The sequence below is a fragment of the Heterocephalus glaber genome, unplaced genomic scaffold (genome assembly GCF_053883595.1).
Source record: "Heterocephalus glaber isolate CG9 unplaced genomic scaffold, H.glaber_assembly_v1.0 deba00001444, whole genome shotgun sequence".
Classification (NCBI taxonomy): Eukaryota; Metazoa; Chordata; class Mammalia; order Rodentia; family Bathyergidae; genus Heterocephalus; species Heterocephalus glaber.
In genome coordinates this window covers 13,929,763-13,952,062 of record NW_028258297.1, presented here as the reverse complement: position 1 = coordinate 13,952,062, position 22,300 = coordinate 13,929,763, and the positions used below count along the sequence as shown (strand labels likewise).

Genomic DNA, 22,300 nt, shown 5'->3' with positions numbered 1-22,300 from the left:
GGTTGGAGTAGGGGAATGAAATATAAGAAGCCACTACTGAGAGTATTCCAAGATGGTCCTATTCAAAGGAGCATGTTATTTCTGGACAATCTAAACTTTGGTTTCTTAGTTTTACATGGTTACAATGTTGGTGATGAAAATACTATATCACTTCCTATCAGACTTTGATTATGATGGTTTTATTATTGTTGGTGCTAAATCTAAGAATATTATTCTCCTTTGTATTAGAATCTAAAGAATGCTTTGGATATAGATGGACTGGAAAAGAAGATTGAGGAATTATCTGAAACTGAGACAGAGCATCAAGTAAGCACTTCCCAAATACTGGTTAAATATTTTTTTCTATCAAGCCAGTTTTATTCTGTGCAGGTGTAGATCACCCATTGACACAATAACCAATGGTTATAAATTCTGAAATTTGTACTCCTCCAAATGTCTGAGTTATATAAAAGGCAGTTTCTTTTGCTTTCTCACTTTTTGGTAACAGCTATACTGATACATAATTCACATGTCATGAAATTTACCTACTTAAAGTACACAAATCAGTGGCTTAGGGTGTATTCAGAGTTGGGTAGCTGCAATGGAAATTAAGCTTAAAACATTTTCATTATCTTAAAAGGAACCCTCTCAGTGTGACTTCAGTTCTAGGCAACCACTAATCTTTTTTCAGTCTCTAGATATGTCTATTCTGGAGATTTCATATATAAATAGAATCAAACAATATGTGGTCTTTCTTGACCAGCTTCTTTTGCTTAGAATAATTTTTTCAAGGTTCATCCATCCTATAGGGTATGGTAGTACTTTGTTTCTTTTATTGCTGGATAAAACACCACTAAGTTTGGATATACTGCATTTTGTTAATGGATATACCATTTTGTTTATGGGTATACTGTGTTTTGTTTATCTGCTCCATTGATGGCACTTGAGCTGTTTCCATTTTTTGGCTATTGTGGATAATGCTGCCTCGAGCATTTGTTTATCAGTTTGTGTGTGGAGCTATGTTTTCACTTCTCTTTGTTATTTACTTAGGAATGGAATTACTGGGTCATGTGGTGATTTGGAGGAACAGCCAGGGTATTTTCCAAAGTGGCTACACAATTTTACATTCCACTAGCAGAGTGTGGGGATTCAGATTTCTGTATATCATTGCCTACACTTGTATATCATTTTCTTATAGTAGCAATTTCTAATTTATCAGCTTCTGATTTTTTGAAAGTTAATGAAATTGTATCTTCTTAATGCTGAAAATTAAAAAAAAGAAATCTCTAGCCCCTATTAAATTAAGGAATGATACCTTATACATAAGGAATGAGACTTTTCAAAAAAATGTTTTTGTCTGTATTACATGTACATACTTCCATTATCTGTTATATGTTCTTATCAGGAAATGGAAGGCACTATTCAATAAATTTATTAATTTATGTCATTTCACTGTCACCTCAATGATTTACTTGGTTAATATTTTTGTTGTATATGTTTGAAATTATGTTATACTTCAATTTCATGTGTATGTGGAATTTTAAAGTTTCCTAGCAGAGACAAAAATTTTTTGCATATTCATGGATTACAGATTACAGTTAAAATTTAGACATTACAGTTAATCCTACATAAGAAATGGCTGTTTGGAAACTACCACTGTGATAAACTAGTGTAAGGAGCCAGAAGCCATGGATTCAGATCTGTCTTCTCCACCAAAAAGCTTTCCAATATCAAGCAAGTGGTTAACCTCTTTTTGACTCAATTTTCTCATCTATTACCTGAGTATGATATTTCTACCTACTCCCCACAAACTTGGATGACTGTTTGAAAATACTTTTAGACCTGTGAAGAGACATCCAATATACAGAATTATGATGATAATTCTGCCTTTTATTATGTTGATTACATTTCCAGGTTTGCAATTCAGCATTATGCATATTTATCAATTCTATCCTATTTATAAATGCACGTTAACTTGCTTTTGGCTTAATAAGCTTATATATCTTTAAAATTCAGTTTGCTGTGAAAAATCTTGAACTCTTTAAAATTCTGTTTTTATTTTTATTTATTTATTTATCTATTTTTATTTTTTTGGTACTGGGGATTGAACTCGGGTCCTTGCACTTGCAAGGCAGGTGGTGGAACCACTGCGCTAAATCCCCAGCCCTAAAATTCTGTTTTTAAAAGAGGAAGAGTCTTTGTTGTGGACTTGTGGCATCTATGTTCACGTCCTATCTAGATTTTCATTTTTATCCAAAAAAGGCAAAGACAGCATGCTCTTACCATGCGATGTCTAGAACAGAGGGAAGAACATAGCATTGGACCCAGACACTCACCTTTCAGGCTTGGCGCTGCCCCAGACTGTGTGTGACCATGGGCAGACCTCACAAGTGGTCTACTCTGGCTTCCTGCGTGGTGAAAGGAAGGCAATGAGCCCTGTGTGGTGGGCTTGTTAGGCTGGATGTGAAAGTTCTCTGTGAAGTGAAAACCATTTGCGTGTTATAGGTTTCTCAGAAACAAGTCTCCCTTAGGGAATGATTTTATAGGACTATTGTTTAACAAATGCAATGTCCTAATGGCCTTCCCTAAATTTGTTTCCTTGTAGATGCAATTACACACATATGAGAACACACTGCTTAATAAAGAGGCAAGTATACAAGAGGTTAGTATTGTCCCTTCCTTTTGGGATTCCTGTGGGATTGACTAGCTCTGCCCAAGTCATGAAGGAGATGGTCATTTGTGTGATTTCACCCCTATTAAAAGATATGTTTATTATGATGTCATGAGGCAAAGAAAAATGTTCTTCTGAGTGAAGAACACTGGCTGATACATTTGAACAAATTTTCTCTAAATTCTAGTAGAGTTCAACCACAAATACAATATTACATTCGGCCTACAAGTCATTGACTAGATACTGGTGAGGCAGTTTTAATTCCTAACAACACAAATGAGTGTCCTGTGATTCACTCTAGGGAAGAGGTTCCCCACAATGGTATTTGCTACCTAGTTTGATTGATTAATAGGTACATAGATACCATTCTATTTATCCTTGTATCTGTGACAAATGATGCTATGTGATGCTAATTACAGTGACTTTAAGAGACACAAAAAGAACACAGCCTAAGTGAACAAATGTCCACAATCCAATGAGACAGGGAAGAGAAGACCAATATTTGCCACTCTTCTACTTCTCCTACATGTTAGTGGACCGTGACCAAGATGCTGAATGTTGTTCCAACAATGACATTGTGGTAATGATGATGATATTATAAGAGACAGTAGTGGTCACTCAGTTCCCCCCCAACTTTCTATATTCTGCATTCCTGCCCAGTATCCATTGACTGAACACTTCCTGTGTGCCAATCATGGCTGATTACAGGCTGATTCCATTGGAGCAGACAAAACACCTGTTGCACAGGTGTATTGTCCTATACGTGCATGTTTTAATCATAAACACTGGTTAATTTCTTGGTAGAAGATCCCACAGTAACTGGGTATTTAAGACTCCACTGTGGCTCACAGTGGTGGGCTGATACAATTTGGTGGATCCATTAATGTTTTTGCCTTTCATTCTTGTACTTTTCAGAAGGATTTAAGAATAGGAGAACTAAAATCAACCATCATAGAATACAGAAGCATCATAGAGGTATGCTGTCATTCTACAGCCTGCAAGGTAGGATTGTTAAATGTAAATTCCCCATGAAAGTGGCATATGCAGCCTAATGTTGTGTGTGATTCCAGAATTTACGAGGGGAGAAAAATGAACTGGCTTATGAGTTACAGCAGTTGCAACAGGAGCTCATCCTGTAAGTAGAGAGCAACCCGTGCCACTCGGCTATATTTGCAGTGCTTTGTACCTTTTCTGTGATACCTCTTTCTCCCTGGGAACTCCTTTACGAGTTTCCCATGACCCTTTCTTTCTCAGTCAGCTTGGTCTGCTGTAACAAAACAGCTCACACTGGGAGCCTTCAATACAGACCTTTACTTCTTATGTTTCTGGAGGTTGGAAGCCTGAGATCAGGGAGCCATCAGTGTTGAGTTCGAGGGACCTGTTTTGGGTTGCAGGCCGCTGACTTCTCTTTGTAGGGGAGAGAACAAGGTGATTCTCTGGCCTCTTTTTGTGAGGCACTAACCCCATTCATGAACACTTCACCTACATGACCTACTTATCTGTAAAAACCATGGGAACAAGCATAGTACATGATCTTACCTCTTTCTGAATACCTGTCATGTTATAAATTATTTCTGAAAGCATATATTAGACCAGGATCCACAGCCACTCTGACAGTGAAGGTGACTAAAGCCAATAGAATGAGTACAAACACTTGCAGAATGTGATTGGCAAGTGAGAAATGGGCATTACTCACAGGCAGAAGCAGATACTCTACCTAGCTCTAACTAATTTTTATATCAAGACTCCATGGACCTCGTGTGCCCACATCTGCTGATTTTGGAAGAAAAAAAAATCTAGATTTTTAGTCACTTTTTTTGTAATTTCTTTTGGTATCAGGGATTGAACTCAGGTCCTTGCACGGCAGACGACGGAACCACTGAGCTAAATCCCTGGCCCTGCAATTCTTTTTAAGAAATGTGAGGGCCGGGGATTTAGCTCAGTGGTTCCGCTGCCTGCCTCGCAAGCACAAGGACCTGAGTTTGATCTCTGGTACCAAAAAAAAAAAAAAAAAAAGAAAGGTGGCTAGGCCTGTAATTCCAGTGCTCTGGGAGGCTAAGGCAGGGCGATCACGAGTTTGAGCCCAGCCTGGGAAATCCAGAGACTTAATAAGACCCTGCCTCAAAGTTAAAAAATGAAAATAAGAAATGGTCTGGGAATGTAGCTCAGTGTGAAGGGCCTGGTTCCAGTGCCTAGTACCATTTAAAAAAAAAGAAAAGAAGAAGTGGGGCCTGACTGGTTGTGACCTCTTAGGATCACCAGTCTGCATGTCCTGGGGGACAGAGACTGTTTCTTCTCCCTGTGCCCTAATAAGGGTATAATTGGGCTCTCTGGGCTCACTGCTGTTTGATGATGAATGAACCCTCTTGTGACTTCAAGCATGTTGTTGGAGCCTTAACTAGGCTGGACAACTGTTCTTGTTTTTTCAAGAAATGGGATTCAGTTGAATGCCGGTAGAGAGCCCAGCAGCGACCTCTCTGAAGGAGAAAATTCTTTATGTCGTGAGCTCATCCTTGCCCAGTCAGCAGAGGTAAGTCATTATAATCAGGTGGAAAGCTTAAAAAATAACCCTTCATGTATAGCTAACTATTAAGTGAAGGTTTGTAGCTTGCTGAAAACCACCCAGGACATTTTGAGGATATTTGTTGATAATTTTTAGATTCCAGAGTCTAAAATCTCTTAGCCTGGAGGGAAAGGACCATTTCTAGAAATGGCCAGGAGCTACAGCAAGGCCCAGGCCTGGCTTTGTGGAAGTGTATGTTTCATGACTTGAAATTTAGATGTCTTTGCATATTCTTAGTCTTTTCTGGACAGATCACCCGCACCGAGCCCCATTCTAGGGCCCTCAAGGTAGCAGTGGAGAGCCATCAGCTCTGTTTTAGTTCGTTCTTTCATTTGATTTTGTTTTGTTTTTTTGAGACAGAGTCTCACTCTGTAGCCCAGGCTGGCCTTGCACTCATGGTGATCCTCCTGCCTGAGCCGCCTAGGTGCCATATTACAGGAATGTGACACCATGCCTGGCTTTGTTTTAGTATTTTCTGAAGTCCTCAAATATATTTACCAAACATTAAGATGCCCAGAGATAACACCGATTTCTTTGCTTTACTAATTATACCGACCCAATTTTATGACCCTATTACATTCTAAACAGAAACTAGAATTTTTGTAGCTTATTTTATTTCAATTGCCCTAATTATATGCTTTCCTTTTTTTTTATGTTTTAATTAGTGTACATTTGCAGTATGCAATGTTGCCCTTCCTTGTTTGCAGGTGGTCGTGGATGTAACACATCTTCATTCCTTTTCTCATTCCCTCTCTCTCCCCTCGCTCTCAATCTCTTGATCTCCTTCCCAACTGAGAAAGATCTAGCTCCCTACTTTCTATTATCTATCTTTTATTTTGCTCTTTATTTATAATTTGGGTTTCTCATGTAAAAGAAACCATGCAATATTTAAACTTCAGTGTCTGATTTACTTCTCTTAATATTATGATCTCAGTTGTGCATAGTGACACACACCTGTAATCCCAGCACTCAGGAGGCTGAGGCAGGAGGATCACCATGAGTTCAAGTCCAGCCTGAACTACATAGAGCCTGTCTCAATATAACAAAAAAAATTTATGATGTCCAGGTGCATCCATTTTCCTAGAAATGACTCGTTTATCTTTTTTTGTGGCTAATTTTTAAATGGTAGTAAAATGAATTTTTTTTTTTAAAATCTGTTTTTTGCTAGACCTAATTCTTTGCAACATAGGGAAAAACACTCAACATGGGCAGCCTTTTTGGGCTTGGAACTGTTGTGCCCCCTGCCCCATTTTTACTCCTTTGTATTTTCCAGTTTTGTGCTTGCTATGTTAGGAAATGTTTTATTTGGCAAATCGCTTTCTTTGCACCACCTCGGGGTCTCCATGTCTGGGGACAACTGGGACGTCGGGATGCCCTCCTGTTACAGCTATGACACGACCTTGAAGGCAGGAGAACCTGTCTTTGGGGCAAATGCTGTGTGAATCGCTCCTGCCAAAGAGGCAGGGACAACATATGCTGCCTTCGCCAGAAGCCGTCTGGAGCAGCCCTGGATATTCTGCCAAAGGCTGCGTTTTTGTGACATTCTGTTTCAAATACTCATCATCTCCCTGTGATTTTGAAAAGCAGCCAAACAGCCAGACTGAATGGAACTGTGGCAAATCTGCCACGGCTGTGTGTTTTTATCCTCAGTCCTCTGAGGTAATAATGATGTCAAGATGCAGGCTTATAAAATTCTGTATTACCCAGCAGAGCCTTCTCAGCTGGTAAAATTCTGGCTCGGAGGTTTGCTCCCCTGTAGGTTAGGTTGGAAAGTTTGCCTTCTAACTGAATCATGGAAATGAGTCCTTGAGACTCCAGTAGTGAGCAAGAAGAAAGCTAAAAATATTGTCATAGATCTTAAATGTGGCAGGAGACAGACTTTGAGAGAAGTACAGAAAAGATGCTTTGTGAAGCATTGTCTGAGCACGTGATTATAGTAAGTGGGAAGGAGACAAAAGGAATCAGTATGTTTCCAGTGAGATCAATTGAGCGCCCCCGTGTTTTGTTTTGTTTTGTTACACGCGGGCGTGCTCACATACATATACACTAGTACATATTAATTATTGCGTCTCATCGCTGTGGAATTTTAATACATGCATATAGCACCGTTTGATCATATTCATCTGCATTAACCTCCTTTACCTCATCTCTCCCTAGTCCCCTTCTTCTCTAACAGTTGCCCTTTTACTTTCATGTGTTTTTTTCTATCTTCCACATATGAGGGAAAATATGTGAAACTTGTCTTTCTGAATGTGACTCATTTCACTTAACGTGATGATCCTCAGTTCCATCATTTTCCTGAAAATGATAGCATTTGGTGGTTTATGGGTGAATTATACCCCATTGTTCATACATACCACATTTTCTTTACCCATTCATCCATTGATGGGCACCTAGGCTGATTCCATTACTTGGCTACTGTGAATTCTGCCATGATCAACATGAGAATGCAGACATCTCCATGGTATGCTGACTTTAATTCTTTCAAATTTATGTAGAGGAGTGGTAGAGCTGAATCATATGGTAGTTTTGTTGTTCATTTTGTGGATTAATCTCCATACTGATTTCTGTAATGACTCTACTGATTTGTAGTCCCACCACTAGTGAATTAAGGATTTCTTTTCCCTGTGTCCTCATTAGCATTTTTAAAATTCTTAATGATAGTCATTCTGACGTAAATGAGATGGAATCTCAGTGTAGTTTTGATTTGCATTTCCTGATTGTTAAAGATGGCCAACATTATTATTATTATTTGGCGGAGGTACCAGGGGTTGAACTCAGGACCTCGTGCTTGCCAGGCAGCACGACCTACATCCCTGACCCCAACATTATTTTTATAGACCATTTGTATTTCCTTAAGAAATGCCCATTTTTGATTGAATAACTTATTTTTTGGTATTAAGTTTTTGTTCTTTATCTGTTCTGGCTATCCTCTGTCAGAAGAGTATCAGGCAAATATTTTCTCCCGTTCTGTAGGTTATCTCTTCATTTGCTTGTTTTCTTTTGCAGTGTAGAATCTTTATAATTTAATGAGATCCCATTCATTGATTTTTGCTATTACTTCTTAAGCTATTCGAGTCTTGTTCAGGAAGTTGTTGCCTGGGCCTATGAATTCAAGTGTTTTCTCTGTTTTTGTCCAACAGTTTCAAAGTTTTGGGTCTTGTACCTAGGTCTTTGGTCCATCTTCAGTTGATATTTTTTGTGCAGGGTGAGAGATAACTATCTAGCTTCAATCTTCTACATATGGGTGTCACTTTTTCCCCTGCATAATTTGTTAAAGAGGTTGTCTTTTTTTTCTGTCATATATTTTTGGCATCTTTGTTGAGAATCAGATTGCTGTAGCTCTGTGGATTTATTTTTGGGATCTCTATTCTTTTTAATTGGTCTACATATTCATTTTTATGCCAATAACCCACTGTTCATGTTATTATGGTTCTGTAGTAAACTTTGAAATTGGGTATTATGATACCTCTAAGATTGCTCTTTTTGCTCAGGATTGCTTTGGCTATTCTGAGTCTTTTATGCTTCTATATGAATTTTAGGATTTTTTTTGCTAGTCTTGTGAAGAATGTCATTGCTATTTTGATGGGGATTGCATTAAATAAGTAGATCACTGTTGGTAATATGACCATTTTTACATTATTGATTCTGGCAGTTTATGAACATGGGAAGTCTTTCCATCTTCTAGTGTCTTCAATTTCTGTCTTCCATATTTTGCAATTTTTGCTGTAGAGGTCTTTTACCTCTTCATTTAGGTCTATTTCTAGGTAATGTATTATTTTTGAAGCAATTGTGAATGGACTTAGTTTCCTAATTTCTTCTCAGTGGGTTGATTATTTGTGTATAGAAAAGCTATTGATTTTTGTGTGTTGATTTTTGTATCTTGGTAAATTGCTGTATTTGTTTATTCTAAGTTTTTTGGCAGAATTCTGTAAATATAGAATCAATTCATCTGCAGACAAGTCTAATTTGTCTTCCTCTGTCCTGTTTGGATCCCTTTTATTTCTTTATCTTGCCTGATTGCTCTGGTTAAAATTTTAAGTACTACATTGAATAAGAGTGCCGAGTATGGACATGCTTGTTTCATTGCCTTTATGTCCAGTAGTGTTTGTTTTATGAAATTGAGTGCACTGTCAGTGCATAAATATTTATAATCATTATATCTTCTTGGTAGATTGTTCCATTTACCAATATGTAATGACCTTCTTTGTCTTTTCTGCCTAATTTTGTCTTGCAGCCTGTTTTGTTAGATGTGGGTATAGATACTCCTGCTTGCTGTTAGTTTCTGTTTGCTTGGAATACCATTTTTCATCTTTTCACTTTGAGTCTGTATGTCTTTGCTGGTGAGGTGTGTTCCTTGCAGGTAGCAAATAAGTTGGGTCTTGTTTTTAAACCTAATCTGCCTGTCTATATCTTTTAATTCAAGGATTGAGACCATTCTGGGTCATTATGGAAAGTATACTAATTCCTATAATTTTATTTTTTAATGCTTTTTTCCCCCTAATTCTCACTTGTTTATCTGGTCTTCTAGTGATATTTATTTTTTCATGAGCCTTTGTGGTTGTCTATCTTCCTCATGTGTGGATTCCGTTAAATATCTTTTTCAGTGCTGGCCTTGAATTTCTTTAGTTATGATGATCATGGAAGGTGTTTATTTTTCCTTCGATTCTGAAGGTTACCTTTGTGGATGTAGTAATCTAGGTTGGCAGAAATTTTCTTTCAGGACTTGAAATACATCATTCCATGCTCTTCTAGCTTATACAGTTCCTGCTGAAAAATCTGAATTTATTCTGATGAATTTGACTTCATAAGTGACTCAGCATTTTTCTTTCGCAGTTTTCAATATTCTTTCTTTGTTCTATACTCTTGGCATGTTAAAACACAGGGAGGTTCTTTTCTGGTTTTGATTATTTGGCCTCCTGTACTTGGATGGTCCAAATCTTTCCCAAGATTTAGGAAATTTTCTGCTATTATTTCACTGAATAGAATTTCTCTGCCTTTAGTCAATACTTGGCATCCTCTTATTTACCAAAATTCATAAATTTGGTGTTTTTAATTGTTTCCTAGTTGTCTTGCATATTTTGTTAATAATTTATTTTTCTTTATTAGTGTCCAATGTGGTGATTCATTGTCTTCAAGCCTTGAAATTCTGTCTTCTGCATGACCTAGTCTATTGGTAGTGCTTTCCTCTAAGCTTTTGATTTGACGGATTGAGCTTTTCATTTCCAAGATTTCTTATTCAGAATCTCTTTATTGAATTGCTCTCTTATATCCTTCATTGTCTTTCTTAGTTCATTCAGGTGCTTGTGACCTCTTTGAAGTCATTAGTCATTTTAAAAATCAATCTTTTGAATTCTTTGCCAGCCACTGCATCCGTTTCAGTACCTTTGAGTTCAGTGACCAAAGAGTTCCAAAACTTTGCAGGAGTTGTGTTGCTACATTTTATCAGATTATTTCTATGTTGAGATTTGCACTTCTGTCGAAGTGTAGATACCTCTGCCATATCTATGTGAGGGTCAGCTTGGTGAGCAGACGTCTTTTGAAGGTTTGATTCCCAGCACCACTCTGGTACTTGTGTATTCAGGTTGCCCCCACCACTGGGAGTTGTGATTGGTGGTGTGGATCATTTCTCACTTTTCTCTGTATTACCATTTTGCTTCTCTATGCTTTTTCGTTTCCGGTCGCCTGTTTCTTGATTCCCGGAGCTCTTCCTGTCTCCTCAGAATATAGTTTCCCCTTTCTATCTCTAACTCCCCCTGTGAATTTCTTTATGCCCCCCTGTTTTTGTGTTAAAATTAGAGTCATGACTTTGTCACCTACTTGTGAATGTATCTATTCATAAACGAATTTTCCTTTAAGGGAAAAAATAATTGTTCAAATGAAGCCATTTTTGAGAGAAAATGTCCACAGTCCTTTGAGGTTGTGGAAGATTCCACAAGACTACTTAGAAACTGAATGCTAAGGACAATTGCCCATGAGCATCGTTTTTATAAAATAAATGTAATGAATGTTTTTTATTAGTCATGGAGTTGTGAGCATTTTGGTAACTGTTTCAGAACAATAAAACTGAGTGCCAGTGCAGTTCAACCAGCTTGTCATCCCTGGATGCAGTGACAGACCAACAAATACTGCTGTTCCTCAGACAGCCTGAACAAAAGGGAATGGAGTTCACAGCTACACTTCAGACGCTGGTATTTTATGGCATACATATACAGTTTTGAGAGGTTTCACTGTCTAGGAATATCTCTAGATTACTGATTACAGTCTATTTGCTGATACCAAATGTATCTGTGTTCTGTTGAGACCCAAATTAATCCTACTATGAAAAGACTTCCTCAGAACCTAATAAAATTGATATTCTAGTGCTGGGCCAATCAGGATTAAGAGGTTTACCTTTAGATATGATAGCTGGAGATTGTTTTTCCTGTGGTTTAATCCTTAGTAGCAAAGGTTTGAAGGCATGATCTCTATTGGAAAGTTTTCTTCTCTTATTATCCTTTTTCCTACTAGCTAGTATTTATTTCTGCATTTTGATAATTCACGTGGAAAATCTAGATAGCTAGAGAAATCAGATAATCCTTCATGTTTGTATTTCTAGTTTCTTTTGACAGTGTGAGCCTATGGTAGGTAGCATAGAGCTTGATAGATGATAAAAATCAATGAAATTGTTTCTTTCTATTTGAAGGGACAAGGAAAAGGAAAAACCTGTATTCTGGAAAATCATTCTAACTGTATATACTGAGTGTAAACCGAATTCCTGATAAGAGTTAGCATGTTATGACCACAGCCTTGAATAAAGGAAGCTGAAGAAGGACTTTATTTTTTTTGTTTTGTTTTGGTACCCAGGATCAAATTCGGGACCTTGTGCTTGTGAGGCAGGTGGTAGAATCACTGAGTTAAATCCCTGGCCCAGAAGGACTTTAGATGAAAAGAAATTGTGCCTAACATCTTCCTAAATTACCTATATAGTAGAAGTTCAGTCTAAATTAAATCTCATTATGTAATACCATGTGCTTTTCATTTGAATTCCTAGTTGAATATGCAGAACTCTTTCTCTTTTTGCCAGTTCAAAGAAATGTCTGATGTTGGAACCTTCATTGATAGTGCCTTCCAGTGGGTAACTAATCCAGAAATTACTCTCAAAGAAAAGTGGGTGCAGCAACTTACTGTAAGTGTTGTGTATATTGTGATTTTTCTGGGGGTTTCTTCCACTTTGATAACTCAGGCGATACTGAATATATACAGCACAGTTTCTAAGACTATCTGCTTAGTCTGATGATGAGTACAGAGTGTGTGTCTGGGGGTGTGTAGGAGTATGGGTGGGTGAATGTATGGGTGGGAGAGTTACAGCAAATATGTGTGATCTTGAGGGTAAGGAATGAGAGTGAGAATAAGGAATGTGAGGATGTGTGAAACTTGGTGGAGAGACAAGGAGTTAATAAGACAATTTAATGGAAAAAGGTGTTTTATTTGTATCCTTTTGAGAACTGGTTAGTCTAAGCTTGGATTTTTCCTTGGCACATTAAAATTCTCTAACTCTGGTAGAATGATTAATGTATGAAAGGATCGTATCACCAAATCTCTGACAGTTTTATTATCTCAGAAAATGGCAGAATATTTGAAAAGCAGGATCTTCTTTGGTAGCTGTTCTCAGCGTTGTTAGAAAGGAAGCATATAAGAAACAATCTTTTTAATGTAACCCATCACCTATAGTAGTAGCTACACCAGGCTTGCTAGCATCCATCAGCCTCCACTAAATTAGGGTAAAGGAAATACTCTGGAATATTATATTGGCAACATTGGAATGTGTGTGTGTGTGTGTGTGTGTGTCTGTACATTGACAACTCCTTTCCCAATCTAACCTGTTGTAAAATTTGCCTTTGAATATGATAATCAGCAAATACTATGATTGTATTACTTGTCTCACCTTGTTCTAAAGCAATTGTGATGATTGAGGAGATGGTAAAAAACCCACTTACTTTAAGAAAAAGAAAATATAACTCAGTGTTAGCTGCATGATAGGTACGTGCTGTATGTTCAGATAGTCAAGTCATACAGTAATCTCTGGTTGCTTGAGAATTGATAGCTATTCAATTATAATTTCAGGATCCAATAGCAGTGAGTACCATTGAGATGGAAATGTCCATGCTATTTTATCTTTTTTTTTTTTGTCATTTGTGTACATTAAACATTGAAATTTTGGAGTTTGTTTTGTGACTTTTCTTTGTAGGAATTCAAGCATGTCAAGAAAAAGAAGCTAAATCTTTGCAGATTAAGTCTGATCAGCTTGGGAAATCACAAAGAATCTCTTGATAAAGTGTTTGTCAAATTAATAGAGATTTTGAAGGAATTCAGGCTGGAATATCTTTATTTCCAAAAAGAGTTTTTTTCCAGGTGATGACCATTTATATATAAGAAACTCATGCTTAATGTACATGACATGTTTATGATTGTGCCACACCTTGTGATTTTTACAAGTTGTGCACCTTGATTTAAGATGAATCTTCTTTAGAGAAGAGATTCTGACAATTTTGAATGGGAAATAATATGAAATTTACTCAGATGTTCACAATTGCAAATGGTGCACGTTAAAAATCTGTGAAAACCAATATAATGAATTATTTTTCCCTAGAGAATCTGGAATTATGGAATACAGAGTTATTTTTGTTGTTGTTGTTGGTACCAGGGATCGAACTCAGGACCTTGCGCTTGAGAGGCAGGTGGCGGAACCACTGAGCTAAATCCCTGGCCCTTTACAGAATTCTTTTAACCAGAAGGAGTCTTAAAGGACTTTCAGTACTCTCATAATTTTATAGGAGACAGAGGCAACGAGGCACAGTGAATTGATCAAGTCTTCTGATTTTTTTAAAGTGAAGTACTAGAATATAAATCCTGATCTGTTGATGCCTATCTCTTAGGGGTCTGTCCTGTCTTTGTGTAAATATACCACATTATGCACCAGTCAATGAAGTTTCAGTTAATTGAAATCATGGAGATTAGAGGATAATAAATGTGAAATCACTTGCCAACTCATTTTCCCTCTAACCTCAATACTTATGATTATGGGAAAATTCTTGACAGTTTTACACTGTAAACCACATATTAAACAAGGACAGTGATTATATTTTTGTTGACCACTATTTATGGTTGCTAGTACTGTACTTAACACTCACCTAAGAACTGCTTTCTGAATGAATGTGGGTAGATGTTAAACTTGAACAAAGTAAAAAAAAGAGTGTAGAGACTTACAGAAAATAGCAAGAGACTGTTTATTCCCCTAATCTGAGGAAACGGGATACCACAAAGAGATTGATACCAGGAGAAAATCTTGAGAAAATGATCATCTGTTTTCCACAAAAAGCAGGGAGCCCAGACTTCCCCCTGGTGGTAAAGTTGTGGGTCAAGTGGATTTGCAGCTTCCTTACACAGACACCATCTCCACAGGAAAGGATGTTAAAACCCTACCTAGCAACAAAGAACCACTTGGAGAGAGGCCTGCACTAGGATCATCTCTGATGAGTGAACCTTCTGTGTTAGCTTACTAGATGCATATGCAGTTCAGTTAAATAATAGCAGGTGTCATTTTCCCAGCCAGTATTGTATCAGATGCAGTGCTAAGAACTGGGCATATATTTATCTCCAGAGAGGTTCAGTAATTTGCCTCAGGCTACCCAGCTGAGATTGTGTAGCAGCTGGGATTCAGACCTATATATCTGACTTTAAAAACCTGTACTGGTTTCAACTATTAATCTTTCACAGTTGACTTGTTAAAATCTGATACAGTAGTCATTAAAAGTATTCTGAGAGGGCTGGGGATTTAGCTCGGTGGTTCCGGCGCCTGCCTCGCAAGTGCAAGGTCCTGAGTTCCATCCCCTGTACCAAAAACAAAAAACAAAAGTATTCTGGGAACCTAGCACTGGGAAAAATACCCTTTACCAACATAAAGATGGTGTAGCCCATGTCTTATAGACACAATGGAAAACAGATGGAGCTATGTAGGGGCCACACACAAAATAATTTGACTGGGTTTTAACTGCATAAGAAAATGAAGGGAGTGCTTTGTGGGGATGGGAGAGAAAAGTCTGTGTTGAGAATGAGGCAAAGAATGCTTCTTACAGGTGAATGTTCAACGGTGTTCGTTAGGATGTGGTGAGCCAAATAGCCTGCAGCCCTGAGGAGTAGAAGAATTGAGTGGGTAGGGAACAGGCAGTGAAAAGAGAAACTGCTCTCAGAGGCCTTGGTGAGGAAAGCAAGTTATGAGTCATACAACCTCCATCCCCATCCGAGTACCTGCTTTTTCCCAGGATCCTCCTCCTTCCTCCCTCTGCAGGTGCTCAGGAATTATAGGAAACCAGATAGAAATCTCTGCCTCCATGAAAGAAGAGGTGCAAATAACAAACATAATTAGACACTGTGATGCCAAAAAGCGGTGAGTGATTTGGAGAAAATTAAAACAAGACAAGACAGGATGAAGGGATGAGGAGCTTACTTTAAGAATGGTAGGGACTGTCCTGTATCCAGTGCCGGGTGGGATAGGGAGCCCAGAGTTGTGTAGGAAGTGAGCTATGGGATGACCTGGGGTCTGTTCTCAGCGGAGGAGTGAGCTGGTAAGAAACCTGAGGCTTGGTGTGTGTGAGTGGCAGTGCGACGTCAGCACTGCTGCGGCTGGGGCGAGTGCTGGGCAGAGCTAGGAGATGGGGCCTGAGAGACAGGGAGGGCTCAGGTCATACACGGCCTTGGAGTCCCGGTGGATGAATTTGTATTTTATTCCGGGTGGGGTAGGAGGCCTCATATGAGCAGACAAGAGATAGGATTGTATTTTGACAGATGTCCCAGGTAGAGAATTGTCATTAGAGAGAACACAGAGACCAGTGAGAGGAGTTTTTTCAACAATACATCACCATTCAGAGATCCTGATAAGTCAATATGCCTAATTTGGACTGAATTTTTTTAATAAAGAAAAAAGTAAAACTTCAGAAATCATTACATATAGTAAGAGAAAGTAGTTTAATGCAATTTTTTTCAGCTACGTGTGTGTGTGTGTGTATGTGTGTGTGTGTTGAAATGTAACATATTTACTGTATCATTGAAAACAGCCAGAGAGTCACTGTGATAGGTCAGGCTATATTGTGGGCCAAGGTGAAGTCATGAGGGTAATGAGAGATAATTGGACTAAAGCTGTATTTGAGGGTGGATCAGATCTGACAGGCTGGTAGAAGAGAAGTGGGGAAGGCAAGAAAGAGGAGTCATGTTTAACTTGGAAAATTTTGGTCTGAAAACTAGATGGCGAAGTCTGGGAGAAAGGCCTATTTGGTAGGGATTGGAATAGAAATAAAGATTCAGCCCTAGAACATGTTATCAAGGAGAGTTGTTGGGTTTACAAACATACCCAAAGCTAATATATGTACTTCTTAACATGATAATGAAAATTTTCAGGGGAGAAGAAAACTTTAAAGATGCAACATCTGTTAAGTATTTTTAACAGATGGCACCATCTAATTTTTAAAAATTCTATTTCTAAAACTGTTATGACTCCTAAAATCCAGAAAAATGATTCTTATAAGAAATACATACCAGTTACTGAAAATTTTAGTATTATTAAATGTGGACTTCTGATGATTCTTGGAAGATAATGAAAACTCTTAAGACCTTAGGCTTTTCCTAGGAAAAAAGTACATAAAACAGATGTCTTTTAAAAACCCAGGGGAGCTGGGCATGATGGTGCATGTCTGTAACCCCAGCATTCCAGGAGACTGAGACAGGAGGATTGCAAGGTCGAGCCTAGTCTGGGAAACTTTGTGACTTACGGAGACCCTGTCTCGAAATGAAAAGGGCTAAGGATGTAGCTCAGTGTAAAGGCCCTATGTTCAGTGGCCAGCATGGCAGAAACAAACAACCCCCAGGGGAGGTAGTGTGAGGAAGATAGAGACAAGGAAGCCCTGCATTTACTAATTCAACAACAGGATGTGGACAGATCCCCTTTCTGAGAAATCCAGAAACCAGTTGAAAGTCTCCAGTACTCTCCATTAAAATGAAACCAGCCACATCAAGTTTGATAGGAAAATCAAGACCCTCTAATCTCCACCCTCCAGCAGAGTGTTTTGTGATTGGAAGGAAACACCTAGCACTCAGCTTCTCTCTGTGGGAAGAGTTAGACCATATGCTCAATACTCATCTTTTTATGGGGCTTCCCAAGGCTTTTCTCTCATCTGTCTTGGAGTGCTGATGGTCCTTGGAATACTTTAGATGCTGGGATTGAGGTGGAACACTGAAAACAAAGGAGGCAGTGAGAAGTAGTATGTACGTACTTTTCAGAGCTCCTTCTCCAGCTCACAGCAAAGCAAGCAGATGAAAAATCTCAGATTCCTGGAGGTGAGATGATGGGAGAGTTGGACCACCATCCAAAGTTCCAACTTTTCTGGGGGCTGATCCAGAGGATTGGGGTTGCTGAGGACAGTGGTTTGGATTTGTGTGAATGTTTGAGAGGCTCCTAGGATCCCTACCTGGACTGATTAAGGGTTTTTCTTTTATATGAGTCCAGTAGTCTGTGGAGACTGGAAGACCTGGCTACTTCTTCTAATGCATAGATAAAAATGACAGGAGTACAAGGAAATGAAGAAACAGGGAAATATATTCCAAATAAAGGAACAAAATAAATTTGCAGAAATTGACCCCAGTGAAATGGAGGTAAATGGTTTACCTGTTCAGAGAATCAACGATGAACAGTGAGGTCAGAAACTATATGAGAATTTTAACAAGATATTAAAAAGTGCCAAACAAAAATCCTGGAGCTAAAGAATAATTGGACCTAAAAATTCACTAGAAGGGTTCAACACCAGACTAGATCAAACAGAAGAAAAGATCAGCACACTTGAATACGGATCATGGGAAAAAGAATGGAAGAGTGAACAAACTTGGCGAGTTTCACGGGATACCATCGAGCTGAATAGTTGTGGATTTCTTTAGTACCAGAGGTGAGAAAGGGGCAGGAAGGCTCTTCAGGGAGATGACGGCCAAAACTTTTCTTTTTGTCTTTCTTTTTTAGTCCTGGGGATTGAACTTGGAACCTTGTGCTTATGGGGCAGGGACCACTGAGCTAAATCCCTGGCCCAACATTTCTTAAATGTGTGGAAGAAATAGATAGCCTAACCACTGTAAAATGAGCTCAAAGAAATTCCCACTGAGGTGCATTATACAATAGTCAGAAGTCAAAGTAGAATGTTGAAAGCAGCCAGATAAAAGGCATTCCGCACATGCCAAGGAGACACCCTATCAGACTGCCAGCAAATTTCTCAGTAGAATCCTTGCAGCCAGAAAGGATTGGGATAAAAGAGTGAAAGGGCTAAAAGCACAAAAATGTGATACCTAGCAAAACTCTCCTTCGGAAGTAAAGAAGAAAGGACTTTCCTGGCAGACAAAAGCTGAGGAAATTTATCACCACTGGACCTACCTTATGAGAAATGGTAAATGGAATTCTTCATATTGAAATAAAACGATGCTAAATAGCAATACAAAAAGCACACGAAAGCATAAGATGTAATGATAAAAGTAAGTATATAAAAACGATCGAACACTAGAATGGTAGTGGGTAAATCACTTTGATTTTAACGTAAAAGATGAAAGACAAAGTATAAAGTGTAAAAATGTTAATTGAATACACAATATAAAAAGATGTAAACTGTGACATCAACAACATATAAAGTGTGTAGAGGGAGAAAAGTAAGAGTATAGAGTATTTATTATTGAAGTTGTTACCAGCTTGTCAGACTGTTATAACCATGATGTATTTTATGTAGGCCCCGTGGTAACCACAAAGGAAGTACTTATACAAAGTATAAGTTACACTTTTAACTTTTAAGTTTTAAGATATATAGAAAAGGAAAATGGAAATCAAAGCATATTAATACAAAAAAATCAAAAGTCAGAGGAAGACAATGAGAGGAAGACATCATAGCACTAAATATATAAAACGAACACTTAATAATTAAAAGCAGAGCTACATCAACAAATTAGATAACCTAGAAGAAAATGGATTAATTTGTAAAAACATCCACCCTACTAAGACTGAATAATGAAGATAGAAAATCTGACAGACCTATAAGTAGTAAGATTGATTCAGTAATCAAATACCTCTCAATAAAGAATAACCCAGGAAGGAGATGGTTTACCAAACATCTAAAGATGAATAAAAGTCAATCCTTCTGAAACTCTTAAAGTGATTTTGGAAGTGTTTAATACTTTTTTTTTTTATCATGCCAGCAGTACCCTGATATCAAAGCCAGGCAGTAACACTGAGAAAGTTCCAGGCCAGTATCCTTCATGAATATAGATAAAAAATCATCAACAAAATATGAGCAAACAAAATTCAACAACATGGTAGGGTTATAACCACTATCAAGTGGGATTTAACCCCGAGATGTATGGATGATTCAACATTGCAAATCAATGTGATTTGTCACATTCACAGAATAAAGGATGTCCCACAGTTAGCTCTATAAGATGTAGAGAAAGCATTTGAGAAAATTCAGTCTTTCCCGTAAAAACTCAGGAATGTAACTCAGCATAATAGTCATTTATAAAAAGTCCACAGGGCTGGGACTTTAGCTCAGCGACACCATACCTGCCTCACAAGCACAAGGTCCTGAGTTCGATTACCAGTACCAAAAAAAGAAAAGTCCACAGGTAAGATCTTAACTATGAAAAATATAAAGCTTTTCCTCCGAGATCTGGAAAAATAACAGCGATGCCCACTCTCACCACTTCCATTTAACATAGTACTGGGAGATCTTAGCACATTTAGAAAAAAGCATATAAATCAGAAGTAAAGTTGTCTGTTTGCAGATGAAATGATCTTATATGTAGAAAACTAAATTGATTCCATAAGATACTTGTTGAAATAAATGAATTCAGTAAAGTTGCAGGATACAAAATCTACATATGAAATTCAGTTCCATTTTTACATGTTAACAGTGAACTATCTGAAAAGGAAATCTTATAATAGCAAAAAACAGTACTTAATAAATTTAGATAAAGACACTAAAGCCTATAAAACATTGAGAGAAATTAAGACACACAAAAAATGGAAAGCTGTGTTTATGGGATTGGAAAACTTAACATTGTTCGAGTGCCCAAAGCAATTCATTGCTACGGTGCAATCCCTATGAAAAAATCCCAATAAGCTTTTTTATGGAAGGAGAAAAAAAAAATCCTAAAATTTATATAGAACCAGAGTAGCAAAATAATAATAGCAAAGATGGAGGCATTATCCTTTGTGACTTCAAAAATTTCAAAGCCACAGTAGTTAATCAGTATAATACTGGCATAAAAGATAGGCATGTAGGCTAGTAGAACTGAGCATAGAGGTCGGGTATTTAGCTCAGTGGCACCGCGTCTGCCTCACAAGTGCAAAGTCCTGAGTTCAGTCCCTGGTGCTGGGAAAAAAAAGCATAGAAATGAATCCATGCATATATGGTTGACTGATCTTTAATATGAATGCAAAGAATACTCAATAGGGAAAGGATAATTTCTTCAACAAAGGGTGCTAGGAAAACGATATCCACAGGCAAAGAATGAAATTGAACTCTATAGAGATGTCTTATACCAGAAACAAAAATCAGCTCAAAATTGATTAAAGACTTAAATATCAGAACTGAAACTATAACATTTATAGAAGAAAGTGTGTTGTGGAAGCTTTGTGGTTTTGGTCTTGATAAAAATTTAGGATGCCAAGGGCACAGGCAAATGCAAGCAAAAATAGGCACATGGGATTACATCTGACTGTAAATCTGCACAACAAAGAAAATAACTACAGAATTGGAGAAAATGTTGGGAAACTATCTGTCGAAGGGTTAACATTCAAAATGTATAAGGAACTCAACTATATAGCACAAACGATTTAAAATGGGCAAAGGACTTGAAAAGACATTTCTCCAGAGATACATAAATGACTAGCAATTATACAAAAATATATTCAACATTACTAATCCAGGAAATGCAAATTAAAACCACAATTAGATATTGTCTCATACCTGTAGAGTGGCTATTATAGAATACAAAAGAAAAGGTAACACCTGTTGGTGAAGATGTGAAGAAACTGGAAACCTTTTGCACAGTTGGCAGAACATAAAATGGAAGCACTAAAGAAGACTATATGAATATTTCTCAGAATGTTAAAAATATAACTACTTTGTGACCTGGGACTCCCATTTCTGGATATTTACCCAAAAGATTTGAAATCAAGATCTCAGAGATTTGCATTCCATGTTCATTGCAGTGTTATTCATAATAATGAAGATGCAGAAACATGTTTGTCAGTGGATGAATAATATAGATGAATGTGTGTGTATTCAGCCTTACATGTGACAATAACTATGAACCTGCAGGACATGCTGAGTGAAATAATTACAGAACAAGTATTGCCTGATTCCACTTATCTGAGTTTATCTAAAATACTTAAACCTCTAGAAGCAAAAAGTAGAATGATGTTTGCTGCAGGCTCAGGGAGGGAGAAATAGGCAGTTGCTAAGTCAACAGGTATAAAGTTTTAGTTATTCAACATGAATAAGTTTTAGTGATCTGCTCTACAAATTAGTTTATTAAATTAGCCTTTAGTTACTACTGTATTGTATGTCTAAAAACATTCAGTGCGTAGCTGTCACATTAAGTGTTCCTGGTAGAGTTGAAAAAAACCCCACTAACTTTAAACCTTTTTTTTTTTTTTTTTTTTGGTACCGGGGATTGAACTCGGGTCCTTGCGCTGCAAGGCAGGCGGCAAAACCAGTGAGCTTAAATGCCCAGCCCCAAATCTAAACTATTGAGGAATGCTCAGTAGAAAGCATGTGGTGATTTAGTTTTTATTTTGTTTAGAATTTTCTTGTGTACCACAGAGGTAAAGCATTCTGTAAGATCATCCTAGCTTCTGATGTGGTCCTCCTTGTAATCAGGTCTGGATTTATGTCAGCAGAACTCTTAACTGTGTGTTAACGTTGGAGAGGAAGGAAAAAGGCCTAAGCCTAGCAATATCTTCCTCACCACTTTGAAATGTCCCCAATTTTTCATCCCTTTGAATTAAGGCCCATAAGTCAGTT

The 22,300-nt window shown here is 37.7% G+C and overlaps 1 protein-coding gene across 5 annotated transcripts in view; it reads left to right on the top strand.

Annotated features, from left to right (window-relative positions):
* The window catches only part of Irag2 (inositol 1,4,5-triphosphate receptor associated 2), a 120,402-nt gene that overhangs the window by 44,601 nt on the left and 53,501 nt on the right, over positions 1-22,300 (top strand). For 3 of the 5 annotated variants that reach the window (XM_021259077.2, XM_021259076.2, XM_021259075.2), the window contains 9 exons: positions 229-306; positions 2,585-2,641; positions 3,566-3,625; positions 3,721-3,785; positions 5,081-5,180; positions 11,270-11,404; positions 12,280-12,381; positions 13,444-13,607; positions 15,544-15,642. In XM_021259077.2, the coding sequence (XP_021114736.1) occupies positions 229-306; positions 2,585-2,641; positions 3,566-3,625; positions 3,721-3,785; positions 5,081-5,180; positions 11,270-11,404; positions 12,280-12,381; positions 13,444-13,607; positions 15,544-15,642 (860 nt within the window). The remainder of the gene's footprint in view (positions 1-228; positions 307-2,584; positions 2,642-3,565; positions 3,626-3,720; positions 3,786-5,080; positions 5,181-11,269; positions 11,405-12,279; positions 12,382-13,443; positions 13,608-15,543; positions 15,643-22,300) is intronic. The other 2 variants (XM_021259078.2, XM_021259080.2) reach the window with 2 other exon arrangements.